Below are 19,061 nucleotides of genomic sequence, written 5' to 3' on the forward strand. Positions count from 1 at the left end.
GTGGATAATGGCTCTCACTGTGGTTCGCTGGAGTCCCAAAGCTTTAGAAATGGCTTTATAACCTTTACCAGACTGATAGATTTCAATTACAGTACTTTTGTTCTCGTTTGTTCCTGAATTTCTTTGGATCTTGGCATGATGTCTAGCTTTTGAGGTGCTTTTGGTCTACTTCTCTGTGTCAGATAGCTCCTATTTAAGTGATTTCTTGATTGAAACAGGTGTGGCAGTAATCAGGCCTGGGGGTGACTACAGAAATTGAACTCAGGTGTAATAAACCACCTTTAAGTTATTTTTTAACGAGGGGGGGCAATCACTTTTTCACACAGGGCCATGTAGATTTGGAGTTTTTTTTCTCACTAAATAATAAAAAACATCATTTAAAACTGCATTTTGTGTTCAATTATGTTATCTTTGACTAATAGTTAACGGTTTTTGATGAGCAGAAACATTTAAGTGTGACAAACATGCAAAAGAATAAGAAATCAGGAAGGGGGCAAATAGTTTTTCACACCACTGTATACTGGGGCTGCAACCACCTATACCTAGCTACCTATACTGAGGCACCGCCTATACCTGGCTACCTATACTGGGGCACCACCTATACCTGGCTACCTATACTGGGGCTGCAACCACCTATACCCAGCTACCTATACTGAGGCACCGCCTATACCTGGCTACCTATACTGGGCGCCACCTATATCTGGCTACCTATACTGGGGCTGGAACCACCTATACCTGGCTAACTATACTGGGGCACCACCTATACTTGGCTACCTTTGCTGAGGGCACCACCTGTACCTGGCTACCTATACTGGGGCACCACCTATACTTGGCTACTTATACTGGGGCACCTATATCTTGATACCTATACTGGGGGCACCTGTACCTGGCTAACCTATACTGGTGCACCTACCCATACCAGGCTACCTATACTGGGGGCAACTATACCAGGCTATTTATACCGGGGCACCACCTATAGTTGAATACCTATACCTGGGGGACCAGTATCTTGCTGGCCTATACTGGGGCACCAGCTATACCAGGCTACCTATACTGCGGGCATCTACATCAGGCTACCTATACTGGGGCACCACCTATAGCTGGCTACTTATACTGGGGAAACCTATAACTGGCTATCTATACTGGGGGCACCTATACCTGGCTAGGGCAGGGGGACGAACTGAGACAGAATGGGACAAGAGGTAACACAGGGGGACAAAAGAGGCACAGGGAGAAAAGAGGGGGACAAAGAGAACGGATAAAGGGTAAGAACGGACCTACAAGTCCCTATCTCATTTATTAACCGGGGACTACCTGTAATTTGCTAGTATTTGGCTCCACCCACAACATGCCATGGCCACGCCCACTTTTTTGCTGCATCCCGCTGTGCATGCCGCATTCTTCAGTGTCGGAGCCATGCACTTCGCGCACCGACACGGTGGTGGGGTGGCTAGTGGGCGGGCACAGCAACCAGTGGGTGGGCTCAGCGAGGAGGGGCCCAGGCCTGATGATGTGTGAGGGGCCCCAAAATTTCTGATGGCAGCCCTGGCGGTGACCAGCCAATCAGAACACTGAGAACTGATCACATGCTCTGTAGGTTCTGCTGCGGTAGACTTTACATTGTGTCCAATCAGTGTTCTTCTCTGTTTAATTCCACACAGGAATGAGATCCCGCTGGAATGCCAAATATACATCGTCGATAAAGCCTTCATTGCCCAAGAAGATCTACAGAAGAAGACCGGAGAGGCGGACACTGAAAGTCTAGAATCTTCCACCGTGTTTTGATGGTCAGACAGCTGTTCTGGACTGTTCACCTTTGTCTGGTCAGGTGCCTTTCTACAGGGGAATACATCATCTTGTGGCCGCCACTTGTTCAGCTTCATATAAGAAAAAACAGCACAAAGACAGTGTGACAGCCAACCAGAGTGCTGCTTTCATGTAGCCAGATCAGAACACAGAATCTGACTGGCTGCTGTGGGCAGTACCTCTATCCTTGTGTGTAACGGATATATACGGCCATTTTAAAGGGATATTTTGGAATCTTTATTATTTGGTATTTATATAGTGCTGGTATCTTCCGCAGCGTTGTACAGACAGAGTATATAAGTATAATCTTGTCACTATCTGTCCCTCAGAGGGGCTTACAATCTAATCTTTACTATAGTCATATGTCCATTGTAGTCAAGGACCAATTTTTTTAGCCAAAGAACTTACTTTTGGGTTGCGGGAGTGCCCAGAGGAAACCCACCCAGGCACGGGGAGGACATACAACCTCTGTGCAGATAGTGCCACGTGTCTGTGAAATTGTTCCATTACTAACCAATTATCCACTGGGTTAAGGATGAAACGTTTAAGGCAGGGTTCGCACTGCTATTGCGCTTCACTGAAACTGAGATCACCCCACACTTCAGAGCCGACGCATCTTAATTGCATTCCTACGCAAATTTCTGATCGTGATTTTTCTGGGTTTAACATTCGGACGACATTGGCGCAACTCAGCGAGATTTAATTGAACTTCATTGGCTTTTATGGAAAAATCGCATTGTGAACTCTCGCACACAAACACATCTAAAATTGCGCACAAAGTTTAATAAAAAAATAACTAAAAAAAAAACGCAAATGCAGAATTGTACTTGCAGAAAATCATATGCATTAACTGCAGCGGCAAGTGTGAATGAGCAACCCCTCAAAGGATATGAAGAGAACTACCAGTGAAAACTGTGTCAGTATGTGTCAGTGTCAGTATGTGTATGTTGCAGCCTGAGCACTGAAACAAATGTTCTCAGAACCATTTCAGCGGGCTGCCCAAACGATGCTTATATTTAAAGTGTACCCAAGGTGGTTTTTAGTATAGAAAAAAAAAGGACATAGAGGTATGTTCTCATATGAAGGACTTGCCTCTGTGTGCCCTCCGCACCGACAGCCCCCCCCCCCCCCCCCCCACACACACACACACACACAAGACCCACCCTGCATCTGGCCACATGGAGATTGTCGGCAGAGTAATGGTGAAGGGTGTCAATTGCAGGAGAGGAGCTCCTGCATGACTCCTCTTCCCCGCCTCCAAGAGCCTCTGACTGGCCTGCTTCCCGCTTCTCCCCGCCCCCTCCATGTTAATCTCCGCTCATAGCTGCATTTCCAGCGTTGTAACCCCAAAGGTTACGAAAATGAAAGTTGAGGATTGCAGCACATAGTGTCAGGGAGAGGCAAAAATGGATGCTGCCTGATCTGGCCATCCCCCCAGATCTATTAGTAAGCTTATTATTAAGCATCTTGAGTTCATTTTAAGGCCCAGTTCACACTTGTAAACATACATGGCGATCTCCCTCTGAAATCCCACTCTGTTCTTCAAACAGTTTAGATAAGTCACACTTGATTACCTCCACACCTTCCCCTAGTTAAATAAGGGCAGACAAAAGGGGAGGAGGGAAAATTGCAGCTCCTACAGCTATTAGAACAGGACAAACCAGGAAAAAAAAACTGCTTGGATCCCTTTAAGAGCTCAGTTCACCAATTATTGACCAGTTTACCCATCTCGATAGTTTGCTTTCTTAAAACAGAAAGTATTTGCGATAATTCATGTTGGAGTGAGCTCCGAGATGTCTCCCAGTGCATCACTGCTGAATATATGCAAACACTCCAATGAGTTCTGGGTCACCATGAGCTTGCTGGTTAGTCTGTACCTCTCGGTGTTACAAGCCCTACTGCATAGAGCCACATTAATCCATGCCATGCACTGATGAGGATCAACCTATCCCAAACAGTCTGTATGCATGTTGGATTATTATGGCTCTGTACAAATTAACAAGCTGACACATCATTGCATTCCAGCGGTTCTGGAGGTGTGTTTAGCTTCCATAGACAACAATGGATGATTTGCATATTCAGCAGTGATGCATTGTGGGAGTCATCTCAAGCTCACTCCAACCTGAATAACTGCAAATACTTTCTGTTTTAAGAAGGCAAACTTCTGTTTTGCTTAGCATTTCAGTAAAAGGGCTTTTTGGTCCTTTGTAGACCCCTTACACGCTCCTGGGAGTTGTGGTTCACCATGAGCTTGCTGGTTAGTCTGTACTCATCCCGATAGTAAACCTGCAGCTGTGACCGCCAGGGACTTTCCACAGACTGTCATACACACTGTAATGTACACACAATGTATCTGTGTATATGGATTATGGTGTTATTTTCCCATGGAATGAGTAGAATGCCTGGAGCTTCCGTTACATGTGTCAGATTTCAGAATGGTTGGATTTGCAGTGAAGAGCTGAGAGCTGCGTTCCGCCACTGTGTTTCCATAATCTGACCCCGCATGTTAATGTCATGTAGAGGGATACAACCTTCTGCTAGATCAGTAGAGACATTCCTGGGGTGGCCTCTGTCTGTGCTGTGTGACAATGTCAACGTGGAAAGGACAGGGGGAGGGGCTTTCTCATTAAAGGGATGAGAAGCCATTTTATTCAACAGCTGTCTGTATTCTGTACAGAGAAGGAAGGATGTGCATGATACTTGGGGAATTATATTTCTAAGTCACCCCTTCCTCAACCAAATCCCAAACATCTTGCACAGGCAACTCCTAAGTCTCTCCATATTCCCCTGGCTGCCTTCCCACCCTCTGTCCTCTCATCCTGCCCCCACCCCACCAACCCACCCTTCCATCCTCATATACCCCTCCATTATCCTCTCATCCTGCCCCCCGCCCCACCCAGCCTTCCATCCTCATATACCCCTCCTCTATCCTCTCATCCTGCCCCCCGCCCCACCCAGCCTTCCATCATACCCCTACTTTATCCACCAATCCTGCTCTCTACCCCCACCCCCTACAACCTTTCCATCCTCATGTACCCCTATTCTGCCCCCCCCCCCCAAAAAAAAATTGCCATCCTCATATACCCCTCCTTTATTTCCCCATCCTGCCCTCTCTCCCCACCTAACCTTCCATCATACCCCTCCTCTATTCACCAATCCTGCTCTCTCCTCCCCCCCCCCCCCACATCCTTTCTTGGCTCATCTACCCCTACTCTATTCTCCCATCCTATCTCCCAAAATGTCCATCCTCCCTCCTCCTCATCTATCCTATTGCCCTGCCAATCTTTCTATCGTCCCCTACCCTCTGTACTCCCACCCTTCCCACAATCCACCCCAACCTCTCCATCCTCACCTATTCCTTCTCTTGCCTCCATCTCGTCCCCAAGCCTTGTTAGGGCCAATTAACCTTTAAAGGGAAAAAAAATACCTTCCCAACACCAAAATCCCACAGACTTGGTTTGTATGTAAAGCAGGTCAGACTAATGGCATGTACACACACGCCCAATTTTGATTGGCCAGTTTTACAACCTTTAATACTACGAACGTGTTGAGTAGTTAAGCTCTTATTCTACATGGAGGTGGTAAAATTGGACAACCGTTGGCCAATCAAAATAGAAGGTGTGTACCAGGCTGTAGAGGGCGAGTTCTCTTCTGATGAAAAAGTGTGCATCAAACACTAATGGAATATTGTTTGCACGCTGATGGTGGTGTTTGGACACTGGTCACAGACTGAGAGAGCTCATCATTTCAATAGAGGAATACTGGCTTCATGTAACCCTTTTGCAGCTAATTTATTTTTGAAGGCTATTTAGAGGCCAATTTATTTAGCACATTTTTTTATTTCTTTATTTGTTACATTTCCCTGCTTCTAATTAGCACTGTTGTAATATGTATTTGTTGCCACTTGTCACTAGGGGGCAGTATGAGAGAATAACAAAGGACTTCTGCTTTCAGTTTCTGTATTTTCTGCTAGTAGAGAGAGATGAAAGCATTCCAAGAATTTACAGCACAACGCGTTCTGCCGGCTGAGGCCAATAGTAGCGCACTTATCTCAAACCAGATAACTCTGCTGATGAGTTAGAGAGACCGGATTTTATCCCTGAACTCTCATGCACTGTGGCACTGTTGTAAAGTAAATGAATTGCAATCTAATGAGACGTCACAGAAGTCATTTACCTTTTAAATCCCCACACAATATCCATAGAATAGAGTGTAATTATAATGGTATGGAGGTATCTATGCATGGGAATAGCGAGGAATCTAATCTGTTTTATACATACAAAGGAAACCTTTCTTGTGTTCCAAGAGACCAGATTGCAGACAATAGCATGCCTTATCAGAGTTAACACATCTTATCAGAGTAGCATAGCGAGCACTACAAACTTATGCCTACTAATTGGCGATCCACTCGTCCTGCCCTGAGCCTCTGTGGGTCAAATCACTTTAAGGCTGCTTTCACAGTGGGACGTTACAGGCGCACGTTAGAGCAGCCTGTAACGCACCCCACCGCACAGTAATGAAAAATCAATGGGCTGTTCACAGTGCCCATGTTGCGTTACATAGTAACGCTGCGTCACAAGACAACGTACTGCATGCAGTACTTTGTAAGCAGCAGAGCCGCGTTACACTGTTTGCACATGCTCAGTAACATTGGGGAGGAGCAGAGAGCGGCCAGGCACATGGCTAATTAATATTCACTGCACTCAGTGACGTGCAGGGTTTACTTCCTGGAGCGGCCGCTCTGTGCGGTGATTGGCCGGCGGGACCACGTGATGCCGCATGCGTCCAAGAGTACGCATCACGGCATCACTGACGCCAGAGTGAGCTGCACAACGCGGCTCACTCTGACGTCCAAAGCAGAGAGCAGCAGGCGTTGCGTTAGAGGCACGTTGTGCGACCATAACGTCCCCTAAAACGCAACGTCCTGGTGTGAAATCAGCCTAAAGGACATTATCCCTGCACTTTGATTGGCCTAATAGGCTGCCTGTCAAGTTTCCTCTCAAGTGACCGGCAGCCTATTGGGCTTCCTGTCATAGTGCTTGCCATGCTACCAGGGCCGAGGCATAGGCTGGAGAGGCTCCAGCCTCAGGGCGCAGTGTAGGAGGGGGCGCACAAATCATTCAGCTGTCATTCCTAATTGTGTTTGAAGCAGAAAGAAATAAGAAAAGGGGATACATGGCAGTGACTGGAAGCCAGATAACTAGAGATTAAGGTGTTGAGGAAGTTGTGGGCCCTGTGGCCCTCTTAGTCTAATAGCAATCAGTGTGTGACGGCTGGGGTAGGAGGGATGGAGGAGGGGCCTCTTAGTCTAATAGCAATCAGTGTGTGACGGCTGGGGTGGGAGGGATGGGGAGGAGCCTCTTAGTGTAATAGCAATCAGTGTGTGACGGCTGGGGTGGGAGGGATGGGGAGGAGCCTCTTAGTGTAATAGCAATCAGCGTGTGACGGCTGGGGTAGGAGGGATGGAGGAGGGGGCTCTTAGTGTAATAGCAATCAGTGTGTGACGGCTGGGGTGGGAGGGATGGGGAGGGGCCTCTTAGTCTAATAGCAATCAGTGTGTGACGGCTGGGGTGGGAGGGATGGAGAAGGGGGTTCTTAGTGTAATAGCAATCAGTGTGTGACAGCTGGGGTGGGAGGGATGGAGGGGCGCACTTTGGTGTCTCAGCCTTGGGTGCTGGAGGACCTTATCCCTGCTCTGCATGCTACTCTGATCAGGCATGTTAACTCTGATAAGGTATGCTATTTGTCTTAGTGAATCAAGCCCAATGTCCCATATTCAATTCACTTTTTTTCCTAGAAGATAATTTTTCACCTTCTGAATAACTTGTCAGCGCTCTGCCATTGAAAAAGTACCAAAAAGTAGGTGAAAAAAAAAAACACTGTAAAAATGATTCTATTTTCTTACTTGCTGGTGGCTTAAAGTGACTCAGAGCACCTTTCATGGGCATGCCTTCAAGACTCCGACCAGTACTGCAAAGTACTTACAGATGCATACCTTCCTGTAGCTTGTGCTCGCCTCTTTCATTTGATGCCTGAATCGCCGTTCTACACCAAATAGTTTTCAATCTATTTCAATTTAAAAATCACGGCTGCCATTACATACAAAATCTATTACAATTTTCACTGAAATTTTGCATTATGATTACGATGTGAAAATGCAAGCCCTACACTGAGTGGGCTATGTCCCTAATCTTAAAGGATACCCGAGGTGACATGATGAGATAGACGTGTGTATGTACATTGCCTAGCACACAAATAACTAGGCTGTGTTCCTTTTTTTCTTTCTCTGCCTGAAAGAGTTAAACATCAGGTATGCAAGTGACAGTTTCTGACTGGGTCAGGACCAGGTTGGGCTGGGTCAGACTCTAGCATAACCTTCACTGATAAGTAATTACAGCCATAAAACACTTTCCTGTCAGTAAATAGCTTCTGAGGAAAGAGATAAAAAGGGTCAATAATACATAGATTTTAGTTCTGGCATACTTCAATGAATGTGTCACTGAGCAGAGACAATGGGCATGATTCCCAAAGCCTTTTCACCTGTTTTCCTCTGTTTTCACCTTATTTATGTTACATTGTTAAGTTCCCAAAGAGCGAAAATATGATATAAAAGTAATATTGAAATGAAGTTAATCAGGAACAACTTACTTTGAGTGATTATTTTGCTTGTAAAGGTGCTGAAAGGTTATTTTTATGAATTATGTTGATAAATAAGTGATTTATGAGAAGTTTTGTGAACAGAGCCGAATAACACTGTAAAAACTTAAAAAGTAGATTTAAATATAAAATTAAACTTTGGGATATCTAAAAAAAAGTCATTTTTAAGGTGGAGGAGGATAGATACAATTGTTTATCTCATTAGTTTATTTTCACCGACTGTTAGGCTTGGTGGTGTATTCTCCACAGTCAGCATGCAACGCATGAGCTGGCGTGGAGGAGGTACACACACTAGCACAAGGAAACAGGCTATCCCTAGTATAGTGGAGGGGAGGACTGACTCCAAAAGGAGATTGTGGCGCACAGAGCCAGTGCAGATCCGACAGCCACAAACAATACTTTTGCGATAACGTCTCAGCGCAAGGTAGCGCTGAGCGCATAAACCAGAACTGAGGAGATCAGGACAGGTAGACAGAATGAACGCTTGCTTAACTAGCCACTACTTAGCGACAGCAAGCGTCCACAACAAGACAGACTGGAATGAGGCAGCCAATGCGTTGCAGCGATGGCGTGCCTCACAAAGACAGGACAGGATAGTCAGGAAATAGCAGGATCAAGATAGATGAATGTAACACAGACAAAAATACAATAAGTATGTTTTCCTAGCGTATTACAATTACAGCTATCAATGAAACTATTTGTAACGTCTGACTAACATATGTATATATCGGCAATGAACCGATATATGACATAAGCAGGAACGCTGACTAGGACTGGAGTAATACAGGGAACAGGACTCAGAAGGATTCGCTATCTCTTCGCAGAGATGAACGCAATCCACAAACGGTAACAGAACAGGATTCAGAAGGATTCGTTATCTCTTCGCAGAGATGAACGCAATCCACAAACAGTAACAGAACAGGATTCAGAAGGATTCGTTATCTCTTCGCAGAGATGAACGCAATCCACAAACAGAACCAGGAGCAGGGTAACTAACTCAGCACGGGTGATCACGATACGCGCAACCTACCAAAACGTGCTGAAAAGCTGACTAACTGCACACAGGATATAAACAGTTCGTGTACGTATACATCAGCGACACTGATGTATCAACATAACACGAATACAAGGAAAATAATAAACGTGCTGGTATGCATATATATTGGCAATGAACCAATATATGATGCAAAGACCAGCAAAGTATCTTTAGAACAAGAAACACGATCGGGGGCTGAAGCGACAGCAAGACAGGCTTAAGCTGAAGCTATGAAAACCCGAGGAGTCCTGCAGGAAGCAGATCTTTATACTGAGGTCATCCAATGGGAGCAGACATGCAGATTCCCACACAGGTGAATGATAATCAGTCACAAGCTGACAGCAGGGAAAGGCAGACAAAGCTATGCAGCTTGCATGGAAAGAGATCAGAACTGCCTGAGCTGCAGCACTACTACTTCCAGCAATACCTGCTGCAGCAGCGATCATGACACCGACATGGTTTCCTTTAAATACAAAGTCCAGCATGCCTTGCTTCCATCATTACGTTGGGCGATCTGGAGACCTGTAGTCTATATATTTGAAAAGCACACGTCGAATGACCTTGGTATTATAATAATAATATAGAAAATGTATATTGGCTGTTTATTATGTAGATTGTATGGTGGCTGTCCTGTATATAAAACTGCCATGATATTTATGTCACTATAAATAAAGTTGTTGTTTTTTTAAATAAATAAATTGATCATCGCTTTTCTTTGATGTACATAAGCGGTAAAATGTAATGTTTTAATGAGGATCGCCATTTGAGGCGAAATTAACAGACTATAGTGAAAAATTTAAAATCGAGAAATAAAAAGTAGATTTCTTGCAGAGTAAAAGGCAGTATGATTTACTTTTTTTTCCCTATTTTGCTGTCACTTACAGTAGCTTGTAAAAATCAGACAGATCTGACAGGTTGTGGACTAGTCCATCTGCTCACAAAGGGATTCTCAGGGATTTCTTTATTTATATAAGCACTTATTGAACGGCAGTTGCTCATGCTCAGTCTAACTGCCAGAATAGTGTGCAAACGAATTAGGGAGGCTGGCCGACATTTTAGTTTAGATCCTTTCCAGGGAGTGCATATGTTAAAGAGACACTGAAGCAAAAAAAAAAATATTATGAATTGGTTGTGTAGTACGGATAATTACTAGAACATTAGAAGCAAAGAAAACATTCTCATATTTTTATTTTCAGTTATATAGGTTGTTTTTTTTTTTTTTTATAACAATGCATCATTCTCTAATATGTGCAGTTTACACACTACTCAGCATTCTAAATGATTTTACAGAGTAGGCTAGTGAACTTTTGACCTGTCCTGTGCAGAAGAAAGAACAATACAGTGACTGACAGTTGAGATAACAAGCTTCAGAAGACAGAGCTCTCTGCAACTTTGAAAGTCGGTGGAGCTCAATAGCTCTTTTGCATAGATAACAACTGGAGTTTCTTAACTCTTCCTGTACTGGAAACAATATTAGACTAATGTCTCTGCTCCTAATGTTTTATTTCTTAGCGGTACTACACATACCAATCCTTATATCATCATTTTTGTTTCACTTCAGTGTCTCTTTAAGCACTAGGCTACTTTCACACTAGCACATTTTCATTGTGTTGTGTTACCCGTTTTTACCGCAGGGTAACAGTAAAGCAATGAAAGTCTATGGAACATTTCATACCTGATGCGGAGCGATGAGTCGGAAATACCGCATCTGCCGTAAACGTATCAGTGCGTTATGGGTCAACATCCGAGGTGACGTGTGTCGGCCTGAAGTCATGTAAGTCAATGGCACCGCAGATATTTTAAACTTTTTCACATTCACGGTGCGCATGCGCAGGATTGAATATTTCCAATAAACTTGCTTGCAATTCATATCTCTGCCACGGGAGCTGAGCATTAGAGAGCATCACTTATGATTTGAATCAGAAATTCCTTGCAGGCTCATTACCCCAGGTTTCTACAAATATGCCTCTATTTTGCGGTGCAGTGCGATCATGCCATCACACCGCCTTCAAAAGGCTGGTTGCTGGTGTGAAACCGGCCTTAAAGAAACCCTGTATAAAAAAAATAAATAATAATTCCCTGGGGGGTACTCACCTCGGTAGGAGGAAGCCTTTGGATCCTATCGAGGCTTCCCCCGTCCTCCTCCGTCCCACAGTGCTCTCGCTGCAGCCCTCGCAATGCCCAGGCAACAATTTGTCAGGCTGTGAAATATTTACCTTGCCTGGCTCCAGCGGGGGCGCTGTTGCTGCTGTCCGCTCGGAAATAGCCGGAAGTAGCAGATCTCTGTCGGGTCCGCTCTACTACACAGGCGCAGGAGACTTGAGCCTGCGCAGTAGAGCGGACAGACTGGGATCGGCTATTTCCGCCTATTTCCAAGCGGAGAGCCGATACTGCGCCTGCGCTGGAGCCGGGAAGGTAAATATTTACATCCCCACCGTTTGGGGAGCTGTACCGCTGCCGCCGGAGGACAGAGAAGGACGGGGGAAGCTTCGATAGGATCCAGAGGCTTCCCTCTCCCGAGGTTTGTACCCCCCCAGGGAAATTTTTTCTTAATACAGATCCATCCATACTGAGAATCTCCCATGAGGAGATGGACTAGTCATCTAGTCACAGCGATGTAGGAAAAACCATTTATAGCGTATTTCACTCTAGGAGAAATGTACAATATACTGTATATATATATATATATATACACACACACATTTTTTTTCCCACTCTGCACGCTGTCACTTGTGGTCGCGCAGTATTACGATTTGCGGTGTAATTATTTTGTCCTCGGATTATTATCTCCCAAGTTCCGCTGACTGCTCCACGTTGGTGTTTTTTGCTAATAAGGGCTCCCGCTGAGTCTTATTTTTATTGGTATTAATTACCGCACCAGCGACAGACCCCCTCCCTTCCCATCATCCCTCAGGGCGCGAGTCACACGACAGACTGCAGCTAGGAGCCACAGCTGCTAATGATCTCAGGAGCTGCTACTAATGTTACCTGCCGTTACTGAACACGGTAACACGTGACAGCGGCTAGTCACTGCTGCTCCCGAGTGTGACACAGCTGTCAGCAACTGCAACGCAGAACCGCTGCAAATAGTGCCAATTACTGTTCCTCCTCGTCACGTGACTTTTTAAAGGACCACTATCCCGAAAATCATAACATTTAAAATAGATGTAAACACATACAAATAAGAAGTACGTTTCATCCAGAGCAAAATGAGCCATAAATGACTTCTCTCCTATGTTGCTGTCACTTACAGTAGGTAGTAGAAATCTGAAAGAGCCGACAGGTTTTAGACTAGCCCATCTCCTCATGGGGGAATTCTATGGGTTTTCTTTGTTCTTAAAGAGACACCGTAACAAAAATTACATCCTGTTTTTTATCATCCTACAAGTTCCAAAAGCTATTCTAATGTGCTCTGGCTTACTGCAGCACGTTCTACTATCACCATCTCTGTAATAAATCAACTTATCTCTCTCTTGTCAGACTTGTCAGCCTGTGTCTGGAAGGCTGCCAAGTTCTTCAGTGTTGTGGTTCTGCTATGAACTCCCCCCTCCAGGCCCCTCTCTGCACACTGCCTGTGTATTATTTAGATTAGGGCAGCTTCTCTCTTCTCTCTTATCTTTTACAAGCTGGATAAATCCTCCTCTGAGCTGGCTGGGCTTTCACATACTGAGGAATTACATACAGGCAGATCTGTCTGCACTCTGCAGGAAGAAACAGCCTGACACTTCAGTGGAAGATAGCTGCAGGGGGAAAGAAACTATCTCTTGAGATTCAAAAGGAAGGATGTATACAGCCTGCTTGTGTATGGATGTATTTTCTATGTGAGGACATACTGTACATCAACCTACTTCCTGTTTTGGTGGCCATTTTGTTTGTTTATAAACAAACTTTTAAAAACTGTTTTTAACCACTTTTAATGCGGCAAGGAGCGGCAAAATTGTGGCAGAGGGTAAAAGGAGATGTCCCCTAAAGCACTGGTATGTTTACTTTTGTGTGATTTTAACAATACAGATTCTCTTTAAAGAGCATTTCCTGTACAGCAGTTGAATAGTAAGATACCAGCAAGCCTCCCTACTCACTTCCACACAATTTTGTCAGTTAGACTTTGCAACTGCTGTCCAGGAGATGCTGTTGAAGATAAAGAAAACCCTGAGAATCCCCCAAGAGCAGATGGACTGGCCCAGAACCTATCAGTTCTGTCAGATTTTAACTGCCTACTTTTTTTCACTATACTGGTCCTTTAATAAATGGGCCTGGCTGTCGGCTGTGTCCTACCTGCCCCCCTCGCAGCACAGGGACACAGCTGGACGCTGACGTCACGGATTTACAATCTGCCGACTCAGCAGCAGCCTGGAATATATGTCCCCGGCAATCGCCTAATCCCCGGCTGCTCGCTGGTAATGCTGCCATTGCATGTGATGAGCGGCCTTCAGCGTTCCCCAGCCAGCCACACGGCCGCAAGTCCTAGAACAACGGCGGTGACTTTCCCAGCGTGTGGTCACAGTTGATGTTACCTAAGGGACGGAAAAGTATGAAGTACCCAATGCTGTAACTAAGTAGCTTGGGGCAGGGGCGTAACTAGAAATCACTGCCCTCCGCCCCTGCAAAACTTTGGATGCCCCGCCCCCTCCTCGCTTCCTGCACAGGTACACTGGTGAACTGAGAACCAATGTTCTTCAATTGGCTACAGACAGCAGTGAAGCACTGGGAGCATTTTCTCTATCAGTTACATTAGCTTCTGTGATAAAATGTGCATGTTTTCACACATACAGACACACATGGTGTGCAGAAAATGCATCCAAAAAATGCAAGGAAAAAACTGACAGACGAGTGTGCTACCAGTCCCAGCTTCTTACATCACTCACTCTGTCCACCTCTAATGGAGTAGAACGAGCTCTGCAGACTCCAGCATCACAACAATACACAGCCCTTGGGGAGGGGTAGAGAGGTTGGAGGCAAGGTGCTTTACACAAGACCCTGCTGCACACTGAATAGGGACTGTCTAAAAATCTTTGTCTGCAAAACTTTATTTGATTACTGATCACTGGCTGAGCAGATGCTGTCATTAGAACAATTGTGCAGAAAGCTTTTTCTTTCCATGCCCTTAGTTGTCAGTATTTCAGGACACGGAAAAGCATCTATTCCTCCCATGGGGCCCCCTGCAGCTTCTGGGGCCCCCTGCGGCTGCACCCCATTGCAGGGTCTATTGTTATGCCCCTGGCTTGGGGCCCCGGTGCCAGTTTAACATGGGGCCCCATGCACTCTATTGAGATGAAGCCCCAGAACCTACTAGAGACAACTGTGTCCGAGAGGTGTAATCAGAGAAAGGAAACGGTTTGTAAAAGCGAACCCGAGGTGAGAGTGATATGGAGGCTGCCATATTTATTATCTGTTTAAAAATACCAGTTGCCTGGCAGCCTTGCTGATCTATTTGGCTGCACTAGTGTCTGAATCACACCAGAAACAAGCATGCAGCTAATAATGTCAGATCTGACAATATTTGTGAAAAACACCTGATCTGCTGCATGCTTGTTCAGGGGCTATGGCTAATAGTATTAGAGGTAGAGGATGCAGCAGGGCTGCCAGGCAACTGTTATTGCTTAAAAAGAAATAAACATGTCAGCCTCACCTCGGGTAGTTTAGGTTTGTTGGCCCTTTCTGTATGGTGTATGGCTGCCCTATCACAGACAGAAGCGTGATTGGTTTGGTATTTCCTCCTGGCCACTGTTCATTAGCTCGGCTGTAAAGACTGTCTTGCATTACTGAGAAGAGAGTGATGACACCTAAGTTTGCATACACGTACCCAGCATCCCTGCATGCTCCTTCTTCAGGATTGGATGATGGATGTGTTGTCTCAGTAAACTCTGCCAAGCTATGTGGATTAAAGTTACAGAGCCACGGAAAATGTTGCCACTTTATCAATCAATAAAAATAATAATTATCTAATGTCCTACCATAATATTATGTATTTATATAGCGCTGACATCTTCTGCAGCAATTTACAGACTACATAGTCATGTCACTGACTGTCCTCAGAGGAGCTGACCATCTAATCCTACCATAGTCATAGTCTAATGTCCTACCATATTATTATTATGTATTTATATAGCACTGACATCTCCTGCAGCACATTACAGAGTACATAGTCATGTCACTGACTGTCCTCAGAGGAGCTCACACTCTAATCCTACCATAGTCATAGTCTAATGTCCTACCATATTATTATTATTATGTATTTATATAACGCTGACATCTTCTGCAGCACTTTACAGAGTACATAGTCATGTCACTGACTGTCCTCAGAGGAGCTCACACTCTAATCCTACCATAGTCCTAGTCTAATGTCCTACCATATTATTATCATGTATTTATATAGCACTGACATCTTCTGTAGCACATTACAGAGTACATAGTCATGTCACTGACTGTCCTCAGAGGAGCTCACAATCTAATCCTATCATAGTCATAGTGTAATGTCCTGCCATATTGTTATTATGTATTTATATAGCACTGACATCTTCTGCAGCACTTTACAGAGTTCATAGTCATGTCACTGACTGTCCTCAGAGGAGCACACAATCTAATACTACCATAGTCATAGCCTAATGTCCCACCATATTATTATGTATTTATATAGCACTGACATCTTCTGCAGCACATTACAGAGTACATATTCATGTCACTGACTGTCCTCAGATGAGCTCACACTCTAATCCTACCATAGTCCTAGTCTAATGTCCTCCCATATTATTATTATGTATTTATATAGCAGTGACATCTCCTGCAGCACATTACAGAGTACATAGTCATGTCACTGACTGTCCTCAGAGGAGCTCACACTCTAATCCTACCATAGTCATAGTCTAATGTCCTCCCATATTATTATTATGTATTATATAGCACTGACATCTTCTGCAGCACATTACAGAGTACATAGTCATGTCACTGACTGTCCTCAGAGGAGCTCACACTCTAATCCCTACCATAGTCATAGTCTAATGTCCTCCCATATTATTATTATGTATTATATAGCACTGACATCTTCTGCAGCACATTACAGAGTACATAGTCATGTCACTGACTGTCCTCAGAGGAGCTCACACTCTAATCCTACCATAGTCATAGCCTAATGTCCTACCATATTATTATTATGTATTTATATAGTACTGGCATCTACTGCAGCACATTACAGAGTACATAGTCATGTCACTGACTGTCCTCAGAGGAGCTCACAATCTAATCCCTACCATAGTCATAGTCTAATGTCCTCCCATATTATTATTATGTATTATATAGCACTGACATCTTCTGCAGCACTTTACAGAGTACATAGTCATGTCACTGACTGTCCTCAGAGGAGTTCATAATCTAATCCTGCCATAGTCATAGTCTAATATCCTACCATATTATTATTATGTATTTATATAGCACTGACATCTCCTGCAGCACTTTACAGAGTACATAGTCATGTCACTGACTGTCCTCAGAGGAGCTCACAATCTTATCCTACCATAGTCATAGTCTAATGTCCTACCATATTATTATTATGTATTTATATAGCAGTGACATCTTCTGCAGCACTTTTCAGAGTACATAGTCATGTCACTGACTGTCCTCAGAGGAGCTCATAATCTAATCCTGCCATAGTCATAGTCTAATATCCTACCATATTATTATTATGTATTTATATAGCACTGACATCTCCTGCAGCACATTACAGAGTACATAGTCATGTCACTGACTGTCCTCAGAGGAGCTCACACTCTAATCCTACCATAGTCATAGCCTAATGTCCTACCATATTATTATTATGTATTTATATAGTACTGGCATCTACTGCAGCACATTACAGAGTACATAGTCATGTCACTGACTGTCCTCAGAGGAGCTCACACTCTAATCCTACCATAGTCATAGTCTAATGTCCTACCATATTATTATTATTATTATGTATTTATATAGCACTGACATCTTCTGCAGCACATTACAGAGTACATAGTCATGTCACTGACTGTCCTCAGAGGGGCTCACACTCTAATCCTCCCATAGTCATAGTCTAATGTCCTCCCATATTATTATTATGTATTATATAGCACTGACATCTTCTGCAGCACATTACAGAGTACATAGTCATGTCACTGACTGTCCTCAGAGGAGCTCACACTCTAATCCTACCATAGTCATAGTCTAATGTCCTACCATATTATTATTATGTATTTATATAGCACTGACATCTTCTGCAGCACTTTACAGAGTACATAGTCATGTCACTGGCTGTCCTCAGAGGAGCTCACACTCTAATCCTACCATAGTCATAGTCTAATGTCCTACCATATTATTATTATGTATTTATATAGCAGTGACATCTCCTGCAGCACATTACAGAGTACATAGTCATGTCACTGACTGTCCTCAGAGGAGCTCACACTCTAATCCTACCATAGTCATGGTCTAATGTCCTACCATATTATTATGTATTTATATAGCACTGACATCTTCTGCAAAACTACAGTACAGTAGTTGTTTGAGTGCCTGGAGGCCGACATTAAAGAGGAAGGATTGTCCAGGCTGTGATCGGGTCCATCGTATCCGTGTATAATGCCATCATCTGTAGCTAATCTTCAGTGCGTACGTATAGTGGCCTCAGACGTCTCTGTACTCTCAGTACTTAATGATGTCATCGAGACAAGGCTAAGTCCCTATTAATGTGCTTAACCATCTCGCACACAGCTTAATTATCACCTGTCGTGCTTACAAATAGGACGAGGAAAAGGATACTCGTCCCAGCACAGTAAGTATCATTCTCATCCTTATTCATATAGAGTTACCATGTGCTAGTTTTCCATTCTATCCTGTAGTGTTGAAAATCTCAAAGCCTTTGATGTCAAGTTCCTCACCCGTTTCTTGGACCTCATGTAGATGTTCAGTAGAAAAGTGTGGACTCTTAAGTTATTTTTGTTTGTAGGCACTATCAAGTTTACCTTCTGCTTATCCCAAGTCCTCCACCTCACCCCAATGCAGAATCCGAACGTTAGGACAGAATTCATGTACATGTTTGGAGTTCAGTGTGTTGAGAAAATCTGTGGACCAAACCACGGTGGCTTGGCTGGAAATTGTGTAGCTAGCATCTCAAATATCACTGGTTACAAGTTTCGGCTTGTATTTTTTGTTTCTAGTTTTGTTTCTAGTTTTACTAGATTAGATTGTTGCTGATTCGAGGCAAAAGACAGGGGCAAACACAGGATTTTCAAAGGGGGGATTCCTGAAAGGTCTCCCTCAGCCATGCACAATACAGTATAATAATATGGTAGGACATCATGCTGGGTACACAATTTCCCGTCCAACCAACCAACAACAGAATCGATCAGGAACAGTTTGGATACAGATAATAATGAGGACAGCCGACGTTGCTAATGAAGGGGAAAGTGAAGCAATCACACAGCAGGGCACACGGCTGTACTCATATTTGACTCTGTTAAGTTCCCCAGAGCTGCTCCATGCTCTGTACATACGCAGCTTCATGTTCTGTACACACATTGCTGCTCCATGCTCTGTACACACG

The 19,061-nt window shown here is 44.1% G+C and overlaps 3 protein-coding genes across 4 annotated transcripts in view; all 3 read left to right on the top strand.

The window, feature by feature from the left end:
* The window catches only part of RGS11 (regulator of G protein signaling 11), a 216,460-nt gene extending 209,337 nt beyond the window's left edge, over positions 1-7,123 (top strand). Inside the window, exon 19 of one of the 2 annotated variants that reach the window (XM_068243575.1) lies at positions 1,662-7,123. In XM_068243575.1, the coding sequence (XP_068099676.1) occupies positions 1,662-1,785 (124 nt within the window). In that variant the 3' untranslated portion in view covers positions 1,786-7,123. The remainder of the gene's footprint in view (positions 1-1,661) is intronic. The other variant, XM_068243576.1, reaches the window with a different exon arrangement.
* Positions 1-19,061, top strand: part of LOC137524086 (NXPE family member 4-like) — a 405,433-nt gene that overhangs the window by 128,428 nt on the left and 257,944 nt on the right. The window lies entirely within an intron of this gene.
* LOC137525333 (neurofilament medium polypeptide-like) overlaps positions 11,188-19,061 on the top strand; it is a 53,537-nt gene continuing 45,663 nt past the window's right edge. The window contains exons 1-2 of the mRNA XM_068246387.1: positions 11,188-11,248; positions 18,261-18,290. Of these exons, the coding sequence (XP_068102488.1) occupies positions 11,188-11,248; positions 18,261-18,290 (91 nt within the window). The remainder of the gene's footprint in view (positions 11,249-18,260; positions 18,291-19,061) is intronic.

This window comes from Hyperolius riggenbachi, chromosome 7 (genome assembly GCF_040937935.1).
Source record: "Hyperolius riggenbachi isolate aHypRig1 chromosome 7, aHypRig1.pri, whole genome shotgun sequence".
Taxonomy (NCBI): Eukaryota; Metazoa; Chordata; class Amphibia; order Anura; family Hyperoliidae; genus Hyperolius; species Hyperolius riggenbachi.